The sequence below is a fragment of the Nestor notabilis genome, unplaced genomic scaffold (assembly GCF_000696875.1).
Source record: "Nestor notabilis isolate BGI_N333 unplaced genomic scaffold, ASM69687v1 scaffold4052, whole genome shotgun sequence".
In the NCBI taxonomy this organism is placed as follows: domain Eukaryota; kingdom Metazoa; phylum Chordata; class Aves; order Psittaciformes; family Psittacidae; genus Nestor; species Nestor notabilis.
Window position 1 is genome coordinate 10,746 of NW_009917723.1, and position 18,260 is coordinate 29,005.

General features: G+C 40.8%; 1 protein-coding gene across 3 annotated transcripts; it reads left to right on the top strand.

Annotated features, from left to right (window-relative positions):
- Positions 1 to 772: 772 nt before the first annotated feature.
- On the top strand, positions 773 to 17,991 carry TPD52 (tumor protein D52). Of its 3 annotated transcripts, XM_010009368.1 has the most exons (8): positions 773 to 1,237; positions 6,649 to 6,764; positions 8,361 to 8,509; positions 9,348 to 9,449; positions 10,480 to 10,506; positions 14,894 to 14,935; positions 16,338 to 16,386; positions 17,503 to 17,619. In XM_010009368.1, exons 1-8 carry the CDS (start codon positions 1,066 to 1,068, stop codon positions 17,617 to 17,619), a joined length of 774 nt encoding a protein of 257 aa, XP_010007670.1. In that variant the 5' UTR covers positions 773 to 1,065. The 3 variants fall into 3 exon arrangements, with proteins under 3 accessions (XP_010007670.1, XP_010007672.1, XP_010007673.1); XM_010009370.1 differs by lacking the exon at positions 10,480 to 10,506 and having other exon boundaries at positions 17,503 to 17,816; XM_010009371.1 differs by lacking the exons at positions 10,480 to 10,506; positions 14,894 to 14,935 and having other exon boundaries at positions 17,503 to 17,991.
- Positions 17,992 to 18,260: the final 269 nt, after the last annotated feature.

Consider the following 18,260-nt stretch of genomic DNA (forward strand, 5'->3'; position numbering starts at 1 on the left):
ATGTGGGTCGGTAGGAAATCACTGTAGTTGCTCACTGTAAGGGTGATCTGCACTGCTGGTAAGCGTGTCTATTCACTGAAAGAAGCTGACCTTGGAAGGAAAAAATAGAATGTAGTGAAGCACTGCAAAGCTGTGCTCAGTGCTGCTTTTAGGTAAGAAGCCCTTCTGCTTCCCAGGGCTAAATCCATACACCCAGCATGATGTCAGATGGCTTACATAAGTTCATCTTTCTTTATGGTAGACGTGTCAAAACATAAATACGTTTCATCAGGACAACACATTCCAGTGTTGCCGGTTCATGGCATAACTGGCTGCTCTAAATGATGCTGACTAAAGAACCAAGGACATAGGGCAGTGCACTTCAGTCATCTTAAAACCAAACCCAAACCCTCTAAAACCTCTCATACCTAGATACGTTTAGCCTCATGGGCAAAAATCATAATGCATGTTACCAGGTTCATTATAATACTGAGGTGGTGCTTACGGCATAGCCTTCAGAGATGAGTGCTGCTTCCTCGTGTCCTGAGCTTGTGCTACAGCATGATACCTGGGCAGCAGGGACTGGGTTCTGGCTACTGGTTATTACACTGGCAGCTGGAGAAATAGTTACGCGTGCAGAATTTTCCATTAATCAGAGGAAAAAGTCCTACACAGATGGTATATAGGATAGATTACGGCTCGTAATCCTTTTGTGTCCTAGAAGATTAAGAATATCCTGGTGTAGCTGCTGTCAGCTGACTTTTTTATTTAAATGATTGGAAGTTCTTGCTGCAGTTCTGCAGAGGACCAGGCTTTTCCAGAAGCCACGGATAGTGCGCTGTGAGTGTTTGTCAAAGGAACGGTCTGTGTGAGTTCAGCCCCAGTTATAAATTTACAGGAACTCAACTTGTGCCATGTAAACAGCAGCAGCTACAAGATGGCTGAGGAATCACTTGCTAGACAGCTCTACGAAATCTAACCCTGAGGTAAGAGCTGAATTTTCTGAGGAGGTACAGTGAGTCTCATGTGAAGAACTGGAGGGTGTCTGAATCCTGATGCATGGGTTGCCCCAGGACGTGAAGATGAATGCTTCAGTGGAAGAAGAGGATGGCTGCACGCTCTGAGTTTTCTGGCATGGATCTGTATGAGGATTACAAATCACCTTTTGATTTCAATGTTGGAGTGAACAGAAACTATCTTTACCTGTCGCCTACCATAAACCTTTCTCCACCTGGATCACCTACGCTGTCAAAGTCTGGTAACTTCCTTCTCTTCCTTTTCTAACACCCTACATGGAAAGCTTAGTGATCAGTATCTGTAAAAAGGAACTTCTCAGATTAAGAATATGTAAAATTTGGCTGAAATGCTGGTATAAATGAAGGGTTAAGGTTGACCTGCTGTTAACTCTGGTAGCTTATTAGCTTTGATGTGTCATGTAGGTTATATCCCATCTGCTGTGTATTTACCAGCTTTACCTTATTTGATATTTCTGAATTCAGTAGAAAGGCACTTTGAGGGAAAACAAAGCGAGCAAAAAAAGATTAGGAACAAAAGGGCAACTTCTGCTAGACTGGAGCAATTGGTCTATTTTGTCTATTTGCTTTTCTAGGGGGAAGGTAGGAACTGCATACTTAGTATGACTTCAGAGCTCTGGTAATCTTAATATCTGCCCTTGCCTTAGTACTGAAAATATCACTGATTAACGAAAATGCTCTCTAAAACCTTTACTCTGTTCCATCCAGCATTTAAAATGCTGTAAATCTTATGCCTGCAGATTCTGTGCTTGCACTCCCTTGAGGAAGTGGCTGTTGAATGCTTGCTGCAGCAGCATCCATCTATTGCTTAACCATACTAGTTTCTAGCTGGTAACCTCTTGTACAGAACACCTACAGCCGTGCCTCCCAACACATCCTGGTCTGGTTTTACCCTTTTTTTCATTTCTGTGTTGGCAGATGTCATTTTCCAGACTAATTTAAACTATAGACAGCTTAGCCCTACTTCAGGTGTGGCAAAGCAAAGTTACAGAGGTGCTGACTTCTTGATGGGCTCGTTCTTTAAAGTCCTAAAGAAATGTGCATCCCTTGGGGAACCTCTGTGTGAACAGAACCAAACTCCTCTGTGAACTTCAGCTAGAGGCCACTGAGGAGCAGTGGGCTTTCACCTCTGTGGTTATTGCATCTCCCACCTCTCCTAAAGGGGGAGGAACCATCCTTTGTACCTGGTGATGCATCACCACAAGCACCAACGTTTGCTGGGCCTTTCCACATTCTTTTTCATTCACTTTGAATGATTATATGATTAGTGTTTAGGAGAAGCCCAAGCACTTTCTTCCCCGAAGAAATATGTCTCTCTTGGCTTTTTCACTGACATAAATGGGAAGCACTTAAATTAGATCTTTCTTATATGTAGCAAAATAAATATCCTCTGTAGCCCTGTACATTTCTCGGATGTTGGAGTGATCTTACAATCTTGTAACAGCTTGTTCTCCTGAGCTCTAGCAAATGCCATTTTTCTTTAGCTTTGCCAAATATGTAGTGATAGCCAAAATGCTCATCCTGAGTGTCTGACACAGAATATGTCTGTCTAGAGATAAAGCTTTGTGAAGGCTGACCCTCCCCCACGCCAAGGGCTGCTCGTGTGAAATGACCAATACTTCCTTAAACTGCTGATGTTTACTGCTAATCTCTGAATTCAGGCCAGGAAGAGGTAGGAACTTCTGGTCATAAGAGAGCATGAACTTGGGTTGAAACCAACCACAGCAAACCCCAAACCAGAAAACCTGAGTGTAAACTGCATGACTCTAATGCTTTGCCTATCCCGGCAGAATAATAGGGACATAAGTGCCATTTCTCTTAAAGTGATCTGTGGAGTCCTAATCAACTAACTTGTTCATGTCTTTATTTGATTCATTTAAGTAGATCTAATAAACTGCTGGGATAATATGTTAATCTTACAGACACCTAAAATCTGACCTTAAAACTAGGTAAGTTTTCTGTATATTAGGTAAGTCTTCCCAGTTTTTTTCCCCAATAGAATTTTTACTCTGTTGAAGAGTTTGAGATGTGATATGCTCAGCTAAACTTGGTGTAGAGTACCCAATGACTGAATTTTAAGTCCTTTGCAACTCTAAAGATGCAAGAGAACTCATGTGACAAAAGGTGACAAGTGAGAAGCCAGTAACAACAGTTCTGCTGGTGAACAGAGAAGACCACACATGAGAAATGGTCTCTTAATAACACATTGAGCCAAAGTGTTTCCATCTGTGGGCTGACTGCCATTTCCCTAGTTTCTTGCCCCACACCCCACAAAAATATCTAAGCTGGGCCGTGTACCTTTCCTTATGAAGCTTGCTCAAGGCCAGGATCTTACTGTCTGTCAGCCCTAGTTTATGATGGTAAAATGATAGCATGGTAAAGGTTGGAAGGGACCTTCAAGATCACCTAGTTCCAACCCCGCTGCCATGGGCAGGGACACCTTCCACTAGACCAGGTTGCTTAAAGTCTCATCCAGCGTGGCCTTGAGGACAAACAACTTGGGGCATCCGCAGCTTCTCAGGGCAATCTCTTCCAGTGTCTCACCACCCTTATAGTAAAGAATGTATTCCTTTTATCTACTCCTTTTTCAGTTTATAACCATTATCTTTTGTCCTGTCACTAGGATCGGGTATATCTGGGTTGTAGCCACACCACTGTGGAGGTCTGTGGGTTGTTACCTGTGTAGACACCTGCTGCTTGGCCAGGCTGCCTAGCATGGCCTTCATGTAGCACAGATTAACTCAGTGGCCTGCGTGTATTGATGTAGATTGAGGAATGGGAGCAAAGTGAGCAGAGAGGTGAAGAGTAACAGTGTGAGAGGGAGGTGCCAGGATAAACACTGATCAGAAGATGTTTGCATACTTCAAATGGAGCTAAAGAAAAGGTTATAAATGGGAGGGGGGCAGACAGTGAGGAGAGGAAGGCATGGTTAGGTGTACAGAGTGAGGTATGGAAGAGTGTGAGTAGCAGTGAATTCTTCTCGTCCTAAAAGATCTAGAAATGGGAAGGGGAGGAGAGATCATTCCCTTGCTTCTTGGCATTGTGTCTGAAGTTAAGTGTAGGCAACCATCAGCACAAACTCCCTTAAAACATGAGTGTTCCAAAGAGAAGATATATTCCTAAAGCAGAAGCTATTGCAGCGGGAGACAGTCCAGAATGATTTCCTACTGCTGGATTCCCTTGATCTATTTTTGGTGTGATAATCCAGATGACTCTTCGTAACCAGATTGAACAGGCTTTCCTCTGGATGTGCTAACCCTCTTGGAGTCAGCATGGTCTGTGGTACTTACAAACTTTCTGAAATGGCTTTTGCAACAGCAAGCTCTAGTTCCTGAAAGACCTGCGAATGGAGAACAAGGCCAGGAGCCAGAGGCTGATATACCAGGAGTCACAGAGTGTAGGGGGAAAATGCAGCTTAAATTGTTGGTTCTCTTTCAGTCTTGCAGGCCTGTGTAATGAATAGGATAAATAGCAATTTGACAGAAAGGTATGGCATTCTTAAGCGTTTGATGTTAAGAAAAGGAAATACATAGAATCATAGAATGGTTTAGGTTGGAAAGGACCTTCAGATCATCTAGTTCTAGCCCCCCTGTCATGGGCAAAACAAAAATTGCCTGATTTGTTCTGAGATACAAGTCATAAGCCTTTTTTTTTTTTTTTGTAGTTTATTTTTTTATTTTTTTTATTTTTTACTGGTGCTGTAGTGCTATGCTTAGGTTTGGGCATGAGACTCGAACTTTTTTTTCTACCCTAAATTTCTGCCAGAAAATAATGTATTAGGAAGCCTGTAGGAATGATGTTATGTTTGTGTAGAAAGACAGACATAAATCTCTGGGAAAACATGGTGTAGGTTTCAAAACTAAACCCCATTCTGCATTTATTTTCTTTCTGTATGCTTCCTTCTCAATGTGCTCCTTGGTGACTTACCAGTTACAAATGTTCTGCTCACGTAGCAGTGTGCTTCTAGAGGAAGAAATGTGCTACTGTGTATTTCTGGACACAAATACAGCCCCAAAACATGTTTTGGAAGGAATTTGTGGAATTGAGCTTTACCTGAGTACAGTAATTTGATCAACTAAAAGGCCTTTTCTTAGGCTTGACAACTGCTAGGAGCATGTTTCATAGGATACATACAACTAATTACAGGCACGCAGAATGTTTTTTCCCCCTGACTTTTCAGTTGACTGTGATGTAGCTGTTTGATATCAGCCCTCACAGTGAAATCATAGTGAAATCACTGCACATGAATGAGTTCTTGAATTCCCAGACCAAGTGGTAGTATGGGCCACCATCAGAAGCTGCTGAAATCAGGGTGGGATTGTATTTGGTTAATTACTGTAGTGACTAGTAAGGTAACATTACTTAATATGTCCTCAATTTGCCTGATTTATATATTTATATAAATACATATATACACACACGTACACACTCTCTCCTTACAAACAGTCCTCCTGGTTTGTTGTTTTTTTTTCCCCTCTCGTGTTAAGTTTTTTCTTTAATTTCTTTTTTTACTATGTATAAAGCTATTTTACCTCTTGAATAGAGAATTACTTCTGGGAATCCACAGTCATTCCAGCATGCAGTCTCTTTGCAAACTAGAGCATGATTCCTTACTGTATGTTTGAGCATCAGCTACAAAGATTCAGAATAGTAAATCTTTTGCTGAAAGATTTGTTTGTTGCATTAAAAGGTGTTCAAAGTGATCTTACTGCAAGGGCTAAGAGTAAACGAATCTTTAAAAGTGAGTGCATCATGGCAATACAAATAATATTGTTCTTCTTGCTGCCCCTGAAGCTGTAAAGGTGAAAACTGAGGAAGGCATGTTTGGAATTCATACAGAGGAGCAGAGTTTTAGTTTCTGGACTTGGAAGGGGAAGAGGCAGCAGTGTGAGCAGATGCACGTCCTCATTAGTCCCTTCTCAGTCCTCCCCCGCTTTTTCTGAAGTGATGGCCTTTTGTTCCCGACCTCCTTCTCCGGGCTTCTCAGCTGTTCATGTGCAAACCAGCAGCTGACTTCTAGTTCCACCATTTCTGTGACTTTCTAGACACAGTGGTCCTGGTTACTCAGGACAGAGAGGTTAAACAGGGTATGGGGGGAAGAGTTTGTACTTGCAGTGCAACCCTTTTCTCTGCTGAGCTTGCTTATCACTGTAACCATTCCCAGTGGGTGCAGAATGGGCATTTTTTTTAATCTGATGTGGAGAGCAGCGAGGGAGGGAGCCTCTGTCTTGGTCCTGAGCACCTCCAGTGCTCCTGGAGTTTCTGTGCTGCGTGAGTGAAAGGGAGCAGAGAGCGCATGGGCTCCTGGGTTGTGTAGGAACTGCTGGTTGGGGTGTAGGGTTCTGTGCCTTGGGCTCTATCAGAGCTGTGGGATTCGTTGTTCTCCATGTGTTTCCGGTCTCCCATTATAGTCGCAGTTGCAATTATATTGAGCTTTAATACCACTTGATAGAATGAAATAGCCAGTAAAATACGTCTGTTTTCCTGTATGCTGTGGTACTCGGAGAGTGTGATTTTGGTGCCCTCCCATCGGTTTTCTTGGTGCACTGGCACAAAAGGGCTGTATATTATTAACATTAGCTGCTATCTGGCAGACATGTGGTGATCTGACTTCTACTGGTTTGTTCACCTCAAGGGCTGCTGAGAAGTGACTCTATACCTGAGGTTGGAGAGGATGCTGCTGCTACAGTTGGTATGGCAGAAACACTCTCAGAAGAAGAACAGGATGAGCTAAGGAAAGAGCTTGCTAAGGTAAATCTCTTGCAAATAGCTCTTAAACTGGTTTCGAGAATGAAAATCTGGGATAATGCCATCTTTGAGCACACAGTTAATGCTTTCTATATTTATTCTGCAAGTGTCTAAAGCCGGGTATAACACTTCTGTGTATTGTGGGGAGGGTAAGGGAAGGTGTCAAGGACAACAGCCAGTTCTGGCTATGGGGAATTAAGCTGAACGTGCTGAGCGTGCAGATCTTAAACCTGGATACATGAGTGCCTGCCCCTTTTTTTAACTCGAGTGGGGGGGGGTGGTAAATAGGCTGCCAAAGAGAACACGGTTGGAAGCTAACACCAAGTATTGTCTTAACTGGTGTGGAGTAACTGAAGCTGATGTTTTCATGAAGGATGCTTTGTAGTAGTATCTGTGTAGACACTGTTTTGCTAATGTCTAACCATGTGCCTATTCTTGTTCGTAATTCAAGCAGCATTTTTTTTTTAAGAGCGAGTTAAAGAAGTACTCCTCAAAGCACAGTCAAATGTTCAAGCCTGATACGTGCATTGCAAAAGTCAAATATTGAGTCACCAGTCTTTTTTCTTTTGTAGCTCTTTAGGACTTCAGCACCCTAACAAAAGACCTGAACTTAAGCCTAAGGTTGGCAAACAAAGGTCAGCTGTGAGATAAGCACATTTAATACAGTCTTGGTCTTGGTATTATTTAATGCCAAACCAATCAGCTGAAGATGGTGAGGGAAATCTGGTCCTGCTAGGTAGCGTACATCATGCTGGACTTTGGACAGTATCCGAACAAGGGTGCACTGAAGGTTTAGACGTATGCCTTTGCCTTTGTACATGTGACCTTTGTGCCTATGTCACGTTTATACAGCGCACAGAATGGCATTGTAAAACTGTTCTGATATCTTTGATCATGATCTAGTGGTGCTTCTGTGAAAGGCTTAAGTGACCATCTGTGTAAAGAAGGAAGTACACAACCAATATGGTTTCTAGTTGCTGAAGAGGTGCTGTGTTTTTGTTGTTGCTGGGGGAGGGTTGTTGGTTCGCGTTTTTGGTTTTCTTTATATTTATTTATTTAACTGCTCAGTCTTCCACCATTTCCACCCCTGTTCTGGGGAAGGCACTCCTCTGGCTAGACCCAGCCTGCAGTTGCTGGCTTAAGCCACAAAAGAACATTTCTGTTCAAGCAAGGAGACAGACTTGTATATGGATCAGATACGCTCTGAGTTTCCTGATACTGGTCATACCTTGGTATCTCTTCTGACGTGGAAGGAGAATACAGGCTTGGCAATTGTCCCAGGTTTGTCTCATCTTCAAGCTTCACATAGATTGATGTTGTCTAAAGGTAATGATTTCTAACTGTACAGTCTTTTAGTTACCAACTTCCTTGTGCATATCCCAGTAACAGAGCTAGCTGCAGGTAGATTACTTTCTCACCAGCTTTTCTTGTAGACTATGCTGGATTTCCCTTTTAGTATTTAGAAACAACTTTGAGGCAGTGTTAAAAACATATTAGCCCTCCCATTACTGATACCTAGTAGATGTTTTAATAAATACATAGTTAAATGGCTAGGTATGTTGCTTTTTAATTTACCTCTCATCAACTTTGCTGCCACAGGTGGAAGAGGAAATCCAGACGCTCTCGCAGGTGCTAGCTGCCAAAGAGAAGCATCTAGCAGAAATAAAGAGAAAGCTGGGAATTAACTCATTACAGGAACTAAAGCAGAACATTACCAAAAGCTGGCAAGATGTCACCTCAACCACAGCGTACGTACTGGTTCACGATGATTGTCTCAGCTGTTGATGTGAAAACTGTGGTGTTCTTGTGTCATGTCTAAACCCTCTGTTCTTGTGAAATAAGATGAGTGCAGATAACAGAGTTATGGCCACTATTAGCCATACCAGCTCATTCAGGATAAGCATGATTGACCATAATATGGGCAATTCTAATACACTTTTTGTCTGATATACCTGAGATGCCATTATTGAGATACCATGGTGTCCCAAGTCCAACAGAATATCCTTCTTTTCCAGCCTGAAAAATTGTGGTGAACTGAGCTTATGCAGGAAGAGTGCAAAGTCACAGATAACTTTCTTGCCAATCACAACTGTTAGCTTAAGGTCTAGAGTGCCTTCTGCAATTAATGACTACATGGAATGTAAGAGGATATACCTCAGACTTTTTATGCTGAAATTTATTAACAAAACCATTTGGTATGAGATTTTGGGCGCTTGGCACACACAAAAACCTAATCCCCTGTCCTTTTTCAGTGTTTGTGCTTTTCAGGGTGTTGTTTTATTGGGGTTTTGTGTATGTGTGGTTTTTTTTCCTGTGTGCATCATTTTGTTTCGTTTTGAGTCCCACAATAGGAGATAGCAGCTGGTCTGGGGGTGGGGTAGTAGGTGTGTGTTGGTGAACCTGATCTGAAGTCTGAGGTGGCAGAGATGCTGTAGCCAGGAGGGACTGCAGTGGCTAAAAATAATTTCTTAAGTAGCTTATCAATTTGACCCTAAAGTTGAAGTATACCTCTGATACAAATCTCTGTACACTAAAAGGTTCCTTATGTGGTCTGTTAAAATAACTACAGACTTAATTTTGTTACAGATACAAGAAAACATCAGAAACCCTGTCTCAGGCTAGTCAGAAGGCTTCTGCTGCTTTTTCATCTGTTGGTTCAGTCATAACCAAGAAGTTTGAAGACGTCAGGTAGGTTTCTTAGCTTTTCCCAAGTAGCTGCATTTTGGTTTAAGCATGTGATCACTGAAATAAATTTCTGCTGTTAACGTACGTAGCACTTCTAAAAGTCAATCTATCAAGAATCCTTAGCATCTGTTCTAGGAGAACTGAGCAACTTGCTGCTAAATCTTGCACGTCCTCACTGATGCAGAAAAAGTTCTGCAGAGTTCTGTGGTGTGTGATTTATGTATGTAAGAAAAGCAACGTATGCTGTTACCTCCAGTGCTGCTCTTGTATTTCTGGTAGGACTGCAGGTGGCAGCAGCTCTGTCTGCCTCTGTGTGATACATAGAGCACTGTCATTTCTGTTCTCTGACAGAAAGAGCTTGTGAGAAACATTTAACCAACTAATGTCTTTAAGTGTTTGTGGTTTGGTGGTTGTTTTGTGGGTTTGGTTTTTTTTTTTTTTTTTTTTTTGTCTTGTGTGTGGATTCCTTTCAGGTGTGTGTTACTTCTTTGTAAGCTGTTATACCTCACAGCAGTGGCTTGATTTTATTACCTTTTTTAATAGACTATTGGCAGTTTCTAATTCTCAAATATTGGCATACAACATATTTTGACTGTGTCAGATGACACAGCCCTTCATGCAAGTTAGGTAAGTTTAGTGGTCATTTTTAGCACCGTTGTGAGCTGCATGCGAAACTCCTCCTGGGTGCAATACAATCGTATGTTTAGCTTACAGTTCTTTGATTATATGATTTTTACTACTGGAACATACACAGCTATTCATCTCTGCTTGTCATTTGTTGTGAATAGTGGATCAAACTTACTTTTCAATTATTGGGCAAATAAAAATTCACATATTCTCACAAAATATTGCTGCATTGTAAAGCAGTGTAATAAAATCAGCCCTCTGTTTTCAATTGCTGCCATTCACCTCTTTCTTGCTTTTGAAATCTAGTGAGAAAACACTTTGAGGTGCAACTACACAGTTACATATTTTTCTTCAGATTTATCAGAACTTCCTTTCTCTCTTTAATGCTCACTCTGGCATTGTGCAGACTACAGGCATTTTCACATTCCTTTAGGTAAGGTGGGCGCAAGAGTTGTTTCTGAAACTAAGCATGTAGTCAGCCTGTCTCCATTACAATCTTTAAGTTTCTGTCTGTAAAAGGTAAATTTTTTTTTCTCCAGTGTTAATGTAGAACTGAAGCTCTTTTAATGTCAAGGAAGATGTTTCTTCATGCTCGCCGGGTAACTATCCAAGAACATGAAATCTTGAGCACACATAATAATCAATTATTCTCTCTTCTAAGAAAGAATCTATTAAAATGATTCTGCAAGGTTGTTTGGTTTTTTTGTTTGGTTTTTTTTTTGTTGTTGTTTTTTTGTAAAGAGACAGGATATGGTTCTGAGGTCAATGGCATGCAGAATTCCTCCTTCTCCTTGTCTGTACAGTGTTTGTGCCTTGACAGAGTAAAAATCTTCCCTTTTTTGTGTCTATTACAATGAGCGTTTAGCATTGTGACTCTGATCAAATCTCTAGAGTCTGAGTGTAAAATAGTTTATGCATTCTCTGTTGATGGTTTGTCTAGCGAAGCAATCCTTATCTTTGAGTGAGTACTTTAGCAGCTCCAGATTCCGAGTGTGTTAGTTACCTTGTCTGCATTGCCTTTTATCTGCCTAGTCTAAGCAAATATTCAATGTTAAGTTTTCAGTAGTTAAAATTCCTGTGTAGCAACTTCTGTCCATTGCTGTCATCCATCTACACACCTCTGGGTCTGGCTTCATCTTTTCTGTACTCTCCCACCAAGTAGGTAAAGACAGCAGCAGGTTCTCTGTAAAGATGTAGGGATCTGGCTTGTGAAATACTGACAAAGCTATAGGCCCAGGGGCAATGCCTGTGGGGGGAGATGGTCAGTGACAAGGGAATGCTAACAGAACTCAGACTCTGAGGTGAGCTCAGTTTGCTTAAGTGTAAGAGTAGCAGCCTGTCTGAAATACCTCTCCCTTCAGCATCAGTGAGACAACAGGAACCTGGAAGATGTGTCTATACCTTTCGGATGCAGAGCTCAGCTGCTCACTAAGTGAGGTTCTGCTGGTTTCTTCCTTAAGGCTACGGTGTTCCCCTACTAGTATTAGACTGCTGCATTTGACAAGGGCAGACTCATAGCTCTCTTCTGGGTTCAGGAATTTAATACCTCGAAAGAAGAGTGTCCTAATTACTCAAGTTAGTGGCTAGGTGGGTGTTGAGTACTGTCTGTAAGAAACTGGGCCACTGGGAGGGGATGTAACAGAGCCAGAGGAGTCCATGCTGTTGGTGTGCTTCTTGGGGAGAATCATGGCAATGGAAATTCAAGGTATTGTTATAATTCAGGAGCAGCTGGGTTTAAAAACAACAACAACATAAAGTGGGAAGAACTAGTGCTGTTCAAGATCTTAGTTGCACGTAAACAGGAGATTAAAAACCTCTGTGTTTTTTGCTTTCATGCGGACCAAGTTCATCTGGGATGCAACCAGTGAATTTAGGTCCCAGGGTTATGTGATTACTCAAGTGGTATCTACCTTTTTAAGACTGTACAAGTCTGAACTTTAGAAAGTTTTAGATGCCCAAGTTCTTCCCTGGAAATGAGAACTCATGGGCCTGATGTTCAATTGAATAAATACTGGATATGCAGGTGTGTTTTTATTCTTAATCTCATGTAGCTGCTTCATCATGGCTTTGCTGTTCTTGTACTGTTTTAACTTAGGGACTTCTCAGCTGTCATGGCATGATTTCTTCTGTGTTGGACTGTTTCCACATGTTCCATGCAGCAAACATCACATGCAGGTTTTCATTCTTGCACTGCAAAGTGTTTTTGGAGGGATCTGCAAAAGGGAGTAAGGCAGTTAGTGGAAATGTGAACTTGGGAAGTACTGAAATACAGAGGGAGAGAGGATTGGTGATGTGAAGTCAGTGCATTCATTATTTCTTCTTTTTTTGTGTTTGTTTCCTCCACTTTTTGTTACGCTGAAAATGAACTCTGTTCCTTCTTAGGTTTCTCCTAATACTTTATTCTCCTTTATAAGAGCATCTTGAACTTTTGATGAGCTAGCCATCCTCGTGGAGGCAACCTTGTAGATGGCAGTAGAACCAAGATGTAGCACTCTGCAAACTTCCGTGGCAATCATGACTTTGCACTCAGCTCCTCTTGCACTGCATCCCTGTTACGGGGCAGAAGTTCACCCTTGCCCTGTTCTGAGACTGCAAAATAATTTTCTTTGCTTGCTTTGGAAATCTGATATGATCACGGATTCCTAAACATTGTCATGTATCAGCATATCAGCTATTAACAAAAGCAAATAACCAGGGCTTGTGCACTCTTAAGCCCATGTTTTCCAGGCAGGGACTCTGGCATACCTCCCTATGCCTTTCCACAATGTGAGGCAATGTAGTGGCTGTAAAAAATAATCATGTAAAGGATAAGAAAGCTTTTAATGCAATAAAAAAATACATGGAAGGCTGAAGAACAACTTACAGTGAATTTTTTTTTTTTTTTTTTTTTTTAAAAGCTACGGGTTTGCGTACGAGTATTGTAAAAAAGGTTTTCTTTTCACACCACCCATCTTGATGACCTAGTTGAGTGAGTGCTCTGATGTGGCATTTTGTCGTTTACGCTACTTGAAGAACATCTGATTTGATGTTAAAAAAAAAAAATCGAGTTCATTTATCTAATTTAGCTCTCTTGCAAGCCAGATCATTCTGTGATAAAACTATATACTATCTTATGGTGACATTTTACAAAACGGATGCTGAGTATACGTAAGTGTATTGTACAACAGCAAGTAAATCCTTCATGAATCTGATTAGTCCTTCCATTAAATAATCTCTGTGAGATTAAACTTCTCTAGATGCCTGTTAAAAAGATCTGCAATACACCATATGTTGTTGCTTTTCGGTATAGCACATTACAGATTGTGAATATATATGGGAAAAGGAGGTAATTTTCACCCTCTTTACCCTTAAACTTCTTGCAGGGTGGGGGGAAGTTGCTGAGCACGACTGGGCAAAGAGAACTATTTTAGTATCAGCCTAGTTGTGTACTAAAACTTGGCACATAGCAAGACCAGAACTTGTAGCAATCTACATGACAGTGAGGAATGTAAATTACACTCCAGAAGACAGTCAGCTTCTACGTGCTCTGGAAAAGCTTGTGGAAGCCAAACCATCCATGAAGATTAAACACAGCAGCTGAGGAAAGGGATGAGATGTGGGCAACATGCATTACTGACATGTGTTAGGACAGCACCTGGCCTTTGCATACCCGATTCACAGTACGCTTTACATACAAACCAACCTTCAGTTGTGCATCTGCCTTGAGGGATCCCAGCCTTAAGGGAACTTATTAGGTGTGGTGTATTTTTCTATCACTGTATTCTTCTGATGAGCCTCTCAAATGAATCTCTTAAAACTTGTTCTGCAATTAGCACAGAACCTTTTTGCTTCTGTGAATGTATCTTCCATTGTGCTGAAATACTAATTGGAGTTTTGAAAGTGCATCAAATATGAGAGTTTCTCCCACCCTTTCCCTCCGCAGCAATTGACTGGACTGTATTCTCTTGAAAGGCATCATAAAACCCAGTCAAAATTTAACATTCCAAATACAGTTATGAAAAACTATGATCATAATTTTTCCTAACTTTTCTAACTTAATATTGTGGTATTTGACAAGAAACATTTACGTTAATGTAAGACTAATATGTATCAAGAGTAAACTGAGATTTTGTAGAATATGGAATTAAATTAGATGATCGTGAAGGTATTTGGGAGCTCCTTAATCAACATCTAGTCACCTTCTAGGTGTAGGTCTGTGTTGTCAGTAAGCAAACAGGAACTGTAATAGCAACACTGGCAGGTTGCAGAAATCCTACATGAGTATCAGAACAGGGTTGAGACTAGGACTTTTCCCTGCCCTCAGCATAAACCTGACCTTGACTATAGATTGATGTGACTGTTCTTGCTAGAAAATTTGTACTGCTGAATAGATAATTTGTATTGATGAGCATGAAATTCTTACACTGAACTGAAACGGAAGCCTTCTGAATGTAGGAGTAATTCTTTTCATAGGAAAAGTAGTTGATTGGTAAGACTCTCCAGTGTTCACTTTGTACCTGGTATTGTCACAACTGTAAATGCAGCATGACTCTCATTGCTTGAGAAACTCGAGTAGACGGACCATAGCAGCTATGCAGAATATCCAGTAGCAAGCATGGTACTTGAATATTTCTAAAAAGGAAAAAAGTTGTAGCTTTTGCTCTGATGTACTTGTGTGTGCATGGCTAAGCAATTTGTACAAGCAAAACAAAGCAGTTAATACATAAGACTGTCTGTTTACCAAAGATATTACCCAGAAGTCAGCTTTCTAAGTCAATCGCTTCTCAGTCTGTCACTTAAACTAACTTCTTGCTTTCTTTTTCCTTAATGCTGGCATTTAGTATACGCTCCATACAACATTCAATTAGCATGCCTATTATGAGGTAATGTATGCATAATGCAACTGTTGGGTTTGTTTATGTTCATATGTGGAATCAAGTCAATTTGCACTTAAGTCAACTCATGTGAATTTAAAACAAAATCAGAAACCCACCCAACTTTGTAGTGGATTGTAATGTAACATAAGACTTGGTTTATTTCTGCTTAATGGTGGTGGTTATCACCCGTCTGGAATGTGACTAAGTGCACTTCCCTGCCATTTAGAGAATTATAACAACTTTTCCCTGCCTATTAGAAATGTAATGCTACTAAATGACTCCAACTTTATAAAGCAATAACTTCTGACATGGGTTAGAACAATGAAAGTGAGTAAAAAATATTGTGGTTTCACAACAAGGCTCTTGCTGACTTGGAGTGCTGGCCTTTTCTTGCTTGGCACTATGTCCTTCCATCTCCTAGGGAAGTTTGGTTTGATCTATATATATTAGTGTCAGTGTGTACTTTCTCAAATGAAAGAGTGCTGCTAAGTGTGGGTGACTTACACAAATACCAAGCTAAGGGGGAAGGGAAGTTTAAGACCTCTTTTGGAAAAAAACCCAAACCAAACCACAAACCCTCTGGTTTTCATCTTTAATAATTATTTTTAGTCTCCTGTGAATCCCTAGGCCTGGTCTGCTGAAGGCAAGCATTTTCCATTCTGCATAAATGCAGGAAAAGTGTACAGGCTGTTGCACAAACGTGCAAATGGAGTGCTAGCTAGTTGGAGCGTTAAGCCACTCTTCTGACCCTAACAAATGATACACTGGCCCTCAGCACTGAATATCCCAAGGAGTCCTGCTTTTCATATACAGAATTTACATTTGTAATCACAGCTGTTTCCAGCACTTTAAAGGCAAGGGGGATTCTCCCTTAAATTTAACATGTTAGAAGAAAATGTCACCATTAACCATATTTTGTTAATTGAACACATGCCCTAATAAACTAAACTAGTTTTCCACTAGTAACAAGTGGAAAAACTCTGGCAAGCTTTCTTCAGTAATAAGGTACTAGTCTAACCAGAAGTGATGACTAAATTGTTCTGAACAAACCCTTTAAGCCAGAAATCTGTTTGAAATCACTGGGAATAATAAGCTAGACTTAAAATACTTGCTAGTTCTCCTTCCCATGTTGTGATGAAAGATCCTGTTGCTGAGCCTGGCAGTGCTCAGTTGCAAGAGATATAAATGAGCTACAACTTGAGTGCAGTTGAATTTTAGTTTTATAATACTTGGGGAAATCCAGATAGAAACTATATTTAGGCTACCCTTAAACCAAGGAAAGAGCCGCGAACAAACAAAACTTTGTTGACATTAGAAAAAGCAACTGTCTGCTTGTTCTATGATATTTATAGACTAACCAGATATGTTTTTAATTCTGTGGTTCCTTTCATTGTTATTGTTTTCCTAGAAATTCTCCTACTTTCAAATCCTTTGAAGAAAAGGTTGAAAACTTGAAGGTAAGTGTAACTAAAACTCCTTGGTGATTGCGGAGCTGTGAATGTGGAGAAAAGACAGAAGTGGACTCAGGGCAACCTGTGTTTTAGTTACTGGTAAAGTGTTGAAGGTGCTTAGATGACATCTTTTTAAGTGCTGTGGAAATGGTTCCTCTGCCTAATGATCTGAGGATAAAAAATGGGCTTCCTGCACCTCTTACAGGAGGATGCCTTTAACTAGGGGACTAACAGCTGGCTAACCTGCACAAACAGCTAGTAAAATGTACCTAATCTTACATATCCAAAATGGTCAAGGCTTTTATTTCCTTGTCTTCCTAAAGACTAGTATCCTACACAGAACAGCTTGGGATGTTTCTCTTATTTCTGGCATAAAACACACAAGGCCTTTGTACCTCAATTTAGAATTTACTCACAAAAGCCTCAAGTGCCAGGAACAACCATTATTAGCTTCTCCAGGTAAAAAACTCACTTTAACTAATACGTGTAACTGGAACCAGATTTGACTGTTCTCATGGGTGTACTGGGCTGAATGAGAAGCATGCAAGTGATAGCATGGTGAACTAGAGGTTCCCTTGCAAACTAATTGACATTAACAGTCCTGCCACTTCCACGGGGATATAATGTAGAGGGAAAGGGCAAACACATTATCTGAAGAAAGTAAAATAGTTGCTGTGCTTCACTAAAGGTTTTGGGAATTCCTGTTGAGACTGAAAATTCTTCAGTGTTCTTTTGAGGTTCAATGTTCTCTTTTTAAGCAATACAGAAGCAAGTTTTAACTCTGAACCTTTCAAAGCCTAAATGGCTTGAAAGGCTGCAAACCTATATCCAACTGAGGGCATGTCAACCTTCAGACTCCTTGGAATGAGGGCTGCTGCTTCATACTGTGCATCAAGAAGGCAGAGGGAGACTGCTATGTTAAATCTGCTGCTAGTGGTTGTTTTCCACATGATACTCAAAAACTTGCCTTTAGAGTATTGTGGAGGTAGTTCCATCCTGGAAAAGCTGCTCTGCTGAAGTGTTACTAAACTTCTTCCTGCAGAGGTACTGGTTTATACAGTTGAGCATGTTTGGCATGTCAAGTAACTGCAGTTTTATGTCGAGGCGCTCTCTGTGTTCTAGTCTAAAGTTGGAGGAAGACAACCTGCCGGGGGAGACTTTGGAGAAGTTCTCAACTCTGCTGCCAGTGCCAGTGCCACAGAAACTATCGCAGAACAAACACAGGAGGAGACCCACTGAGATTCCTGCTGCTGTCCTGCTACCCACTGCCAGATGCTGCAAGCAAAAACTAAGCACACTTGTAACATTCTTTGCGCTCTTTCCACCAGATGTGCTTTTATTTAGCACGTAGCTGTTTTACCAGGTTAACTGATACCAAGCTTTTTCGTGGGTTCAAAATATTTTTGAAACTAAAATATGCCGTTTGGGGTTTTGTGTGGGAAGGGGAATTTTTATGCCTTTCAAGCGTTTAAAGGCCTTACCTGTAATTTGAAGGCAACCTTTAAAATATAGCAATGAAAAAACCCTCTTTTGAGAAGTTAATTATATTGTACATATACTGTGGATACATAATTCCTTTTGAATCTGTAACTACTGCTTAACTTAATCATTATGAATATGCTGCTGCTGCTGCCAAACTGAAGCTTGTGATTATTTCAGTGAAGTGTTGCCTGCAGAGGACATCAGACCAGGAGGATGACACCAACTAAAGAAAGGACTTCTGCTTCAGCAGGCTTTAAATAAGTTACTCTTAGCAGGATTACACATGGGTAGGAAGGTACTGTCTTACAAGCGTGTTCCTCATACAACAGGTGCAGACAGGGTAATACATAACATCTAGAACGTACCCATTTGTCTGTGGATTATCCACCTAGGAAGCT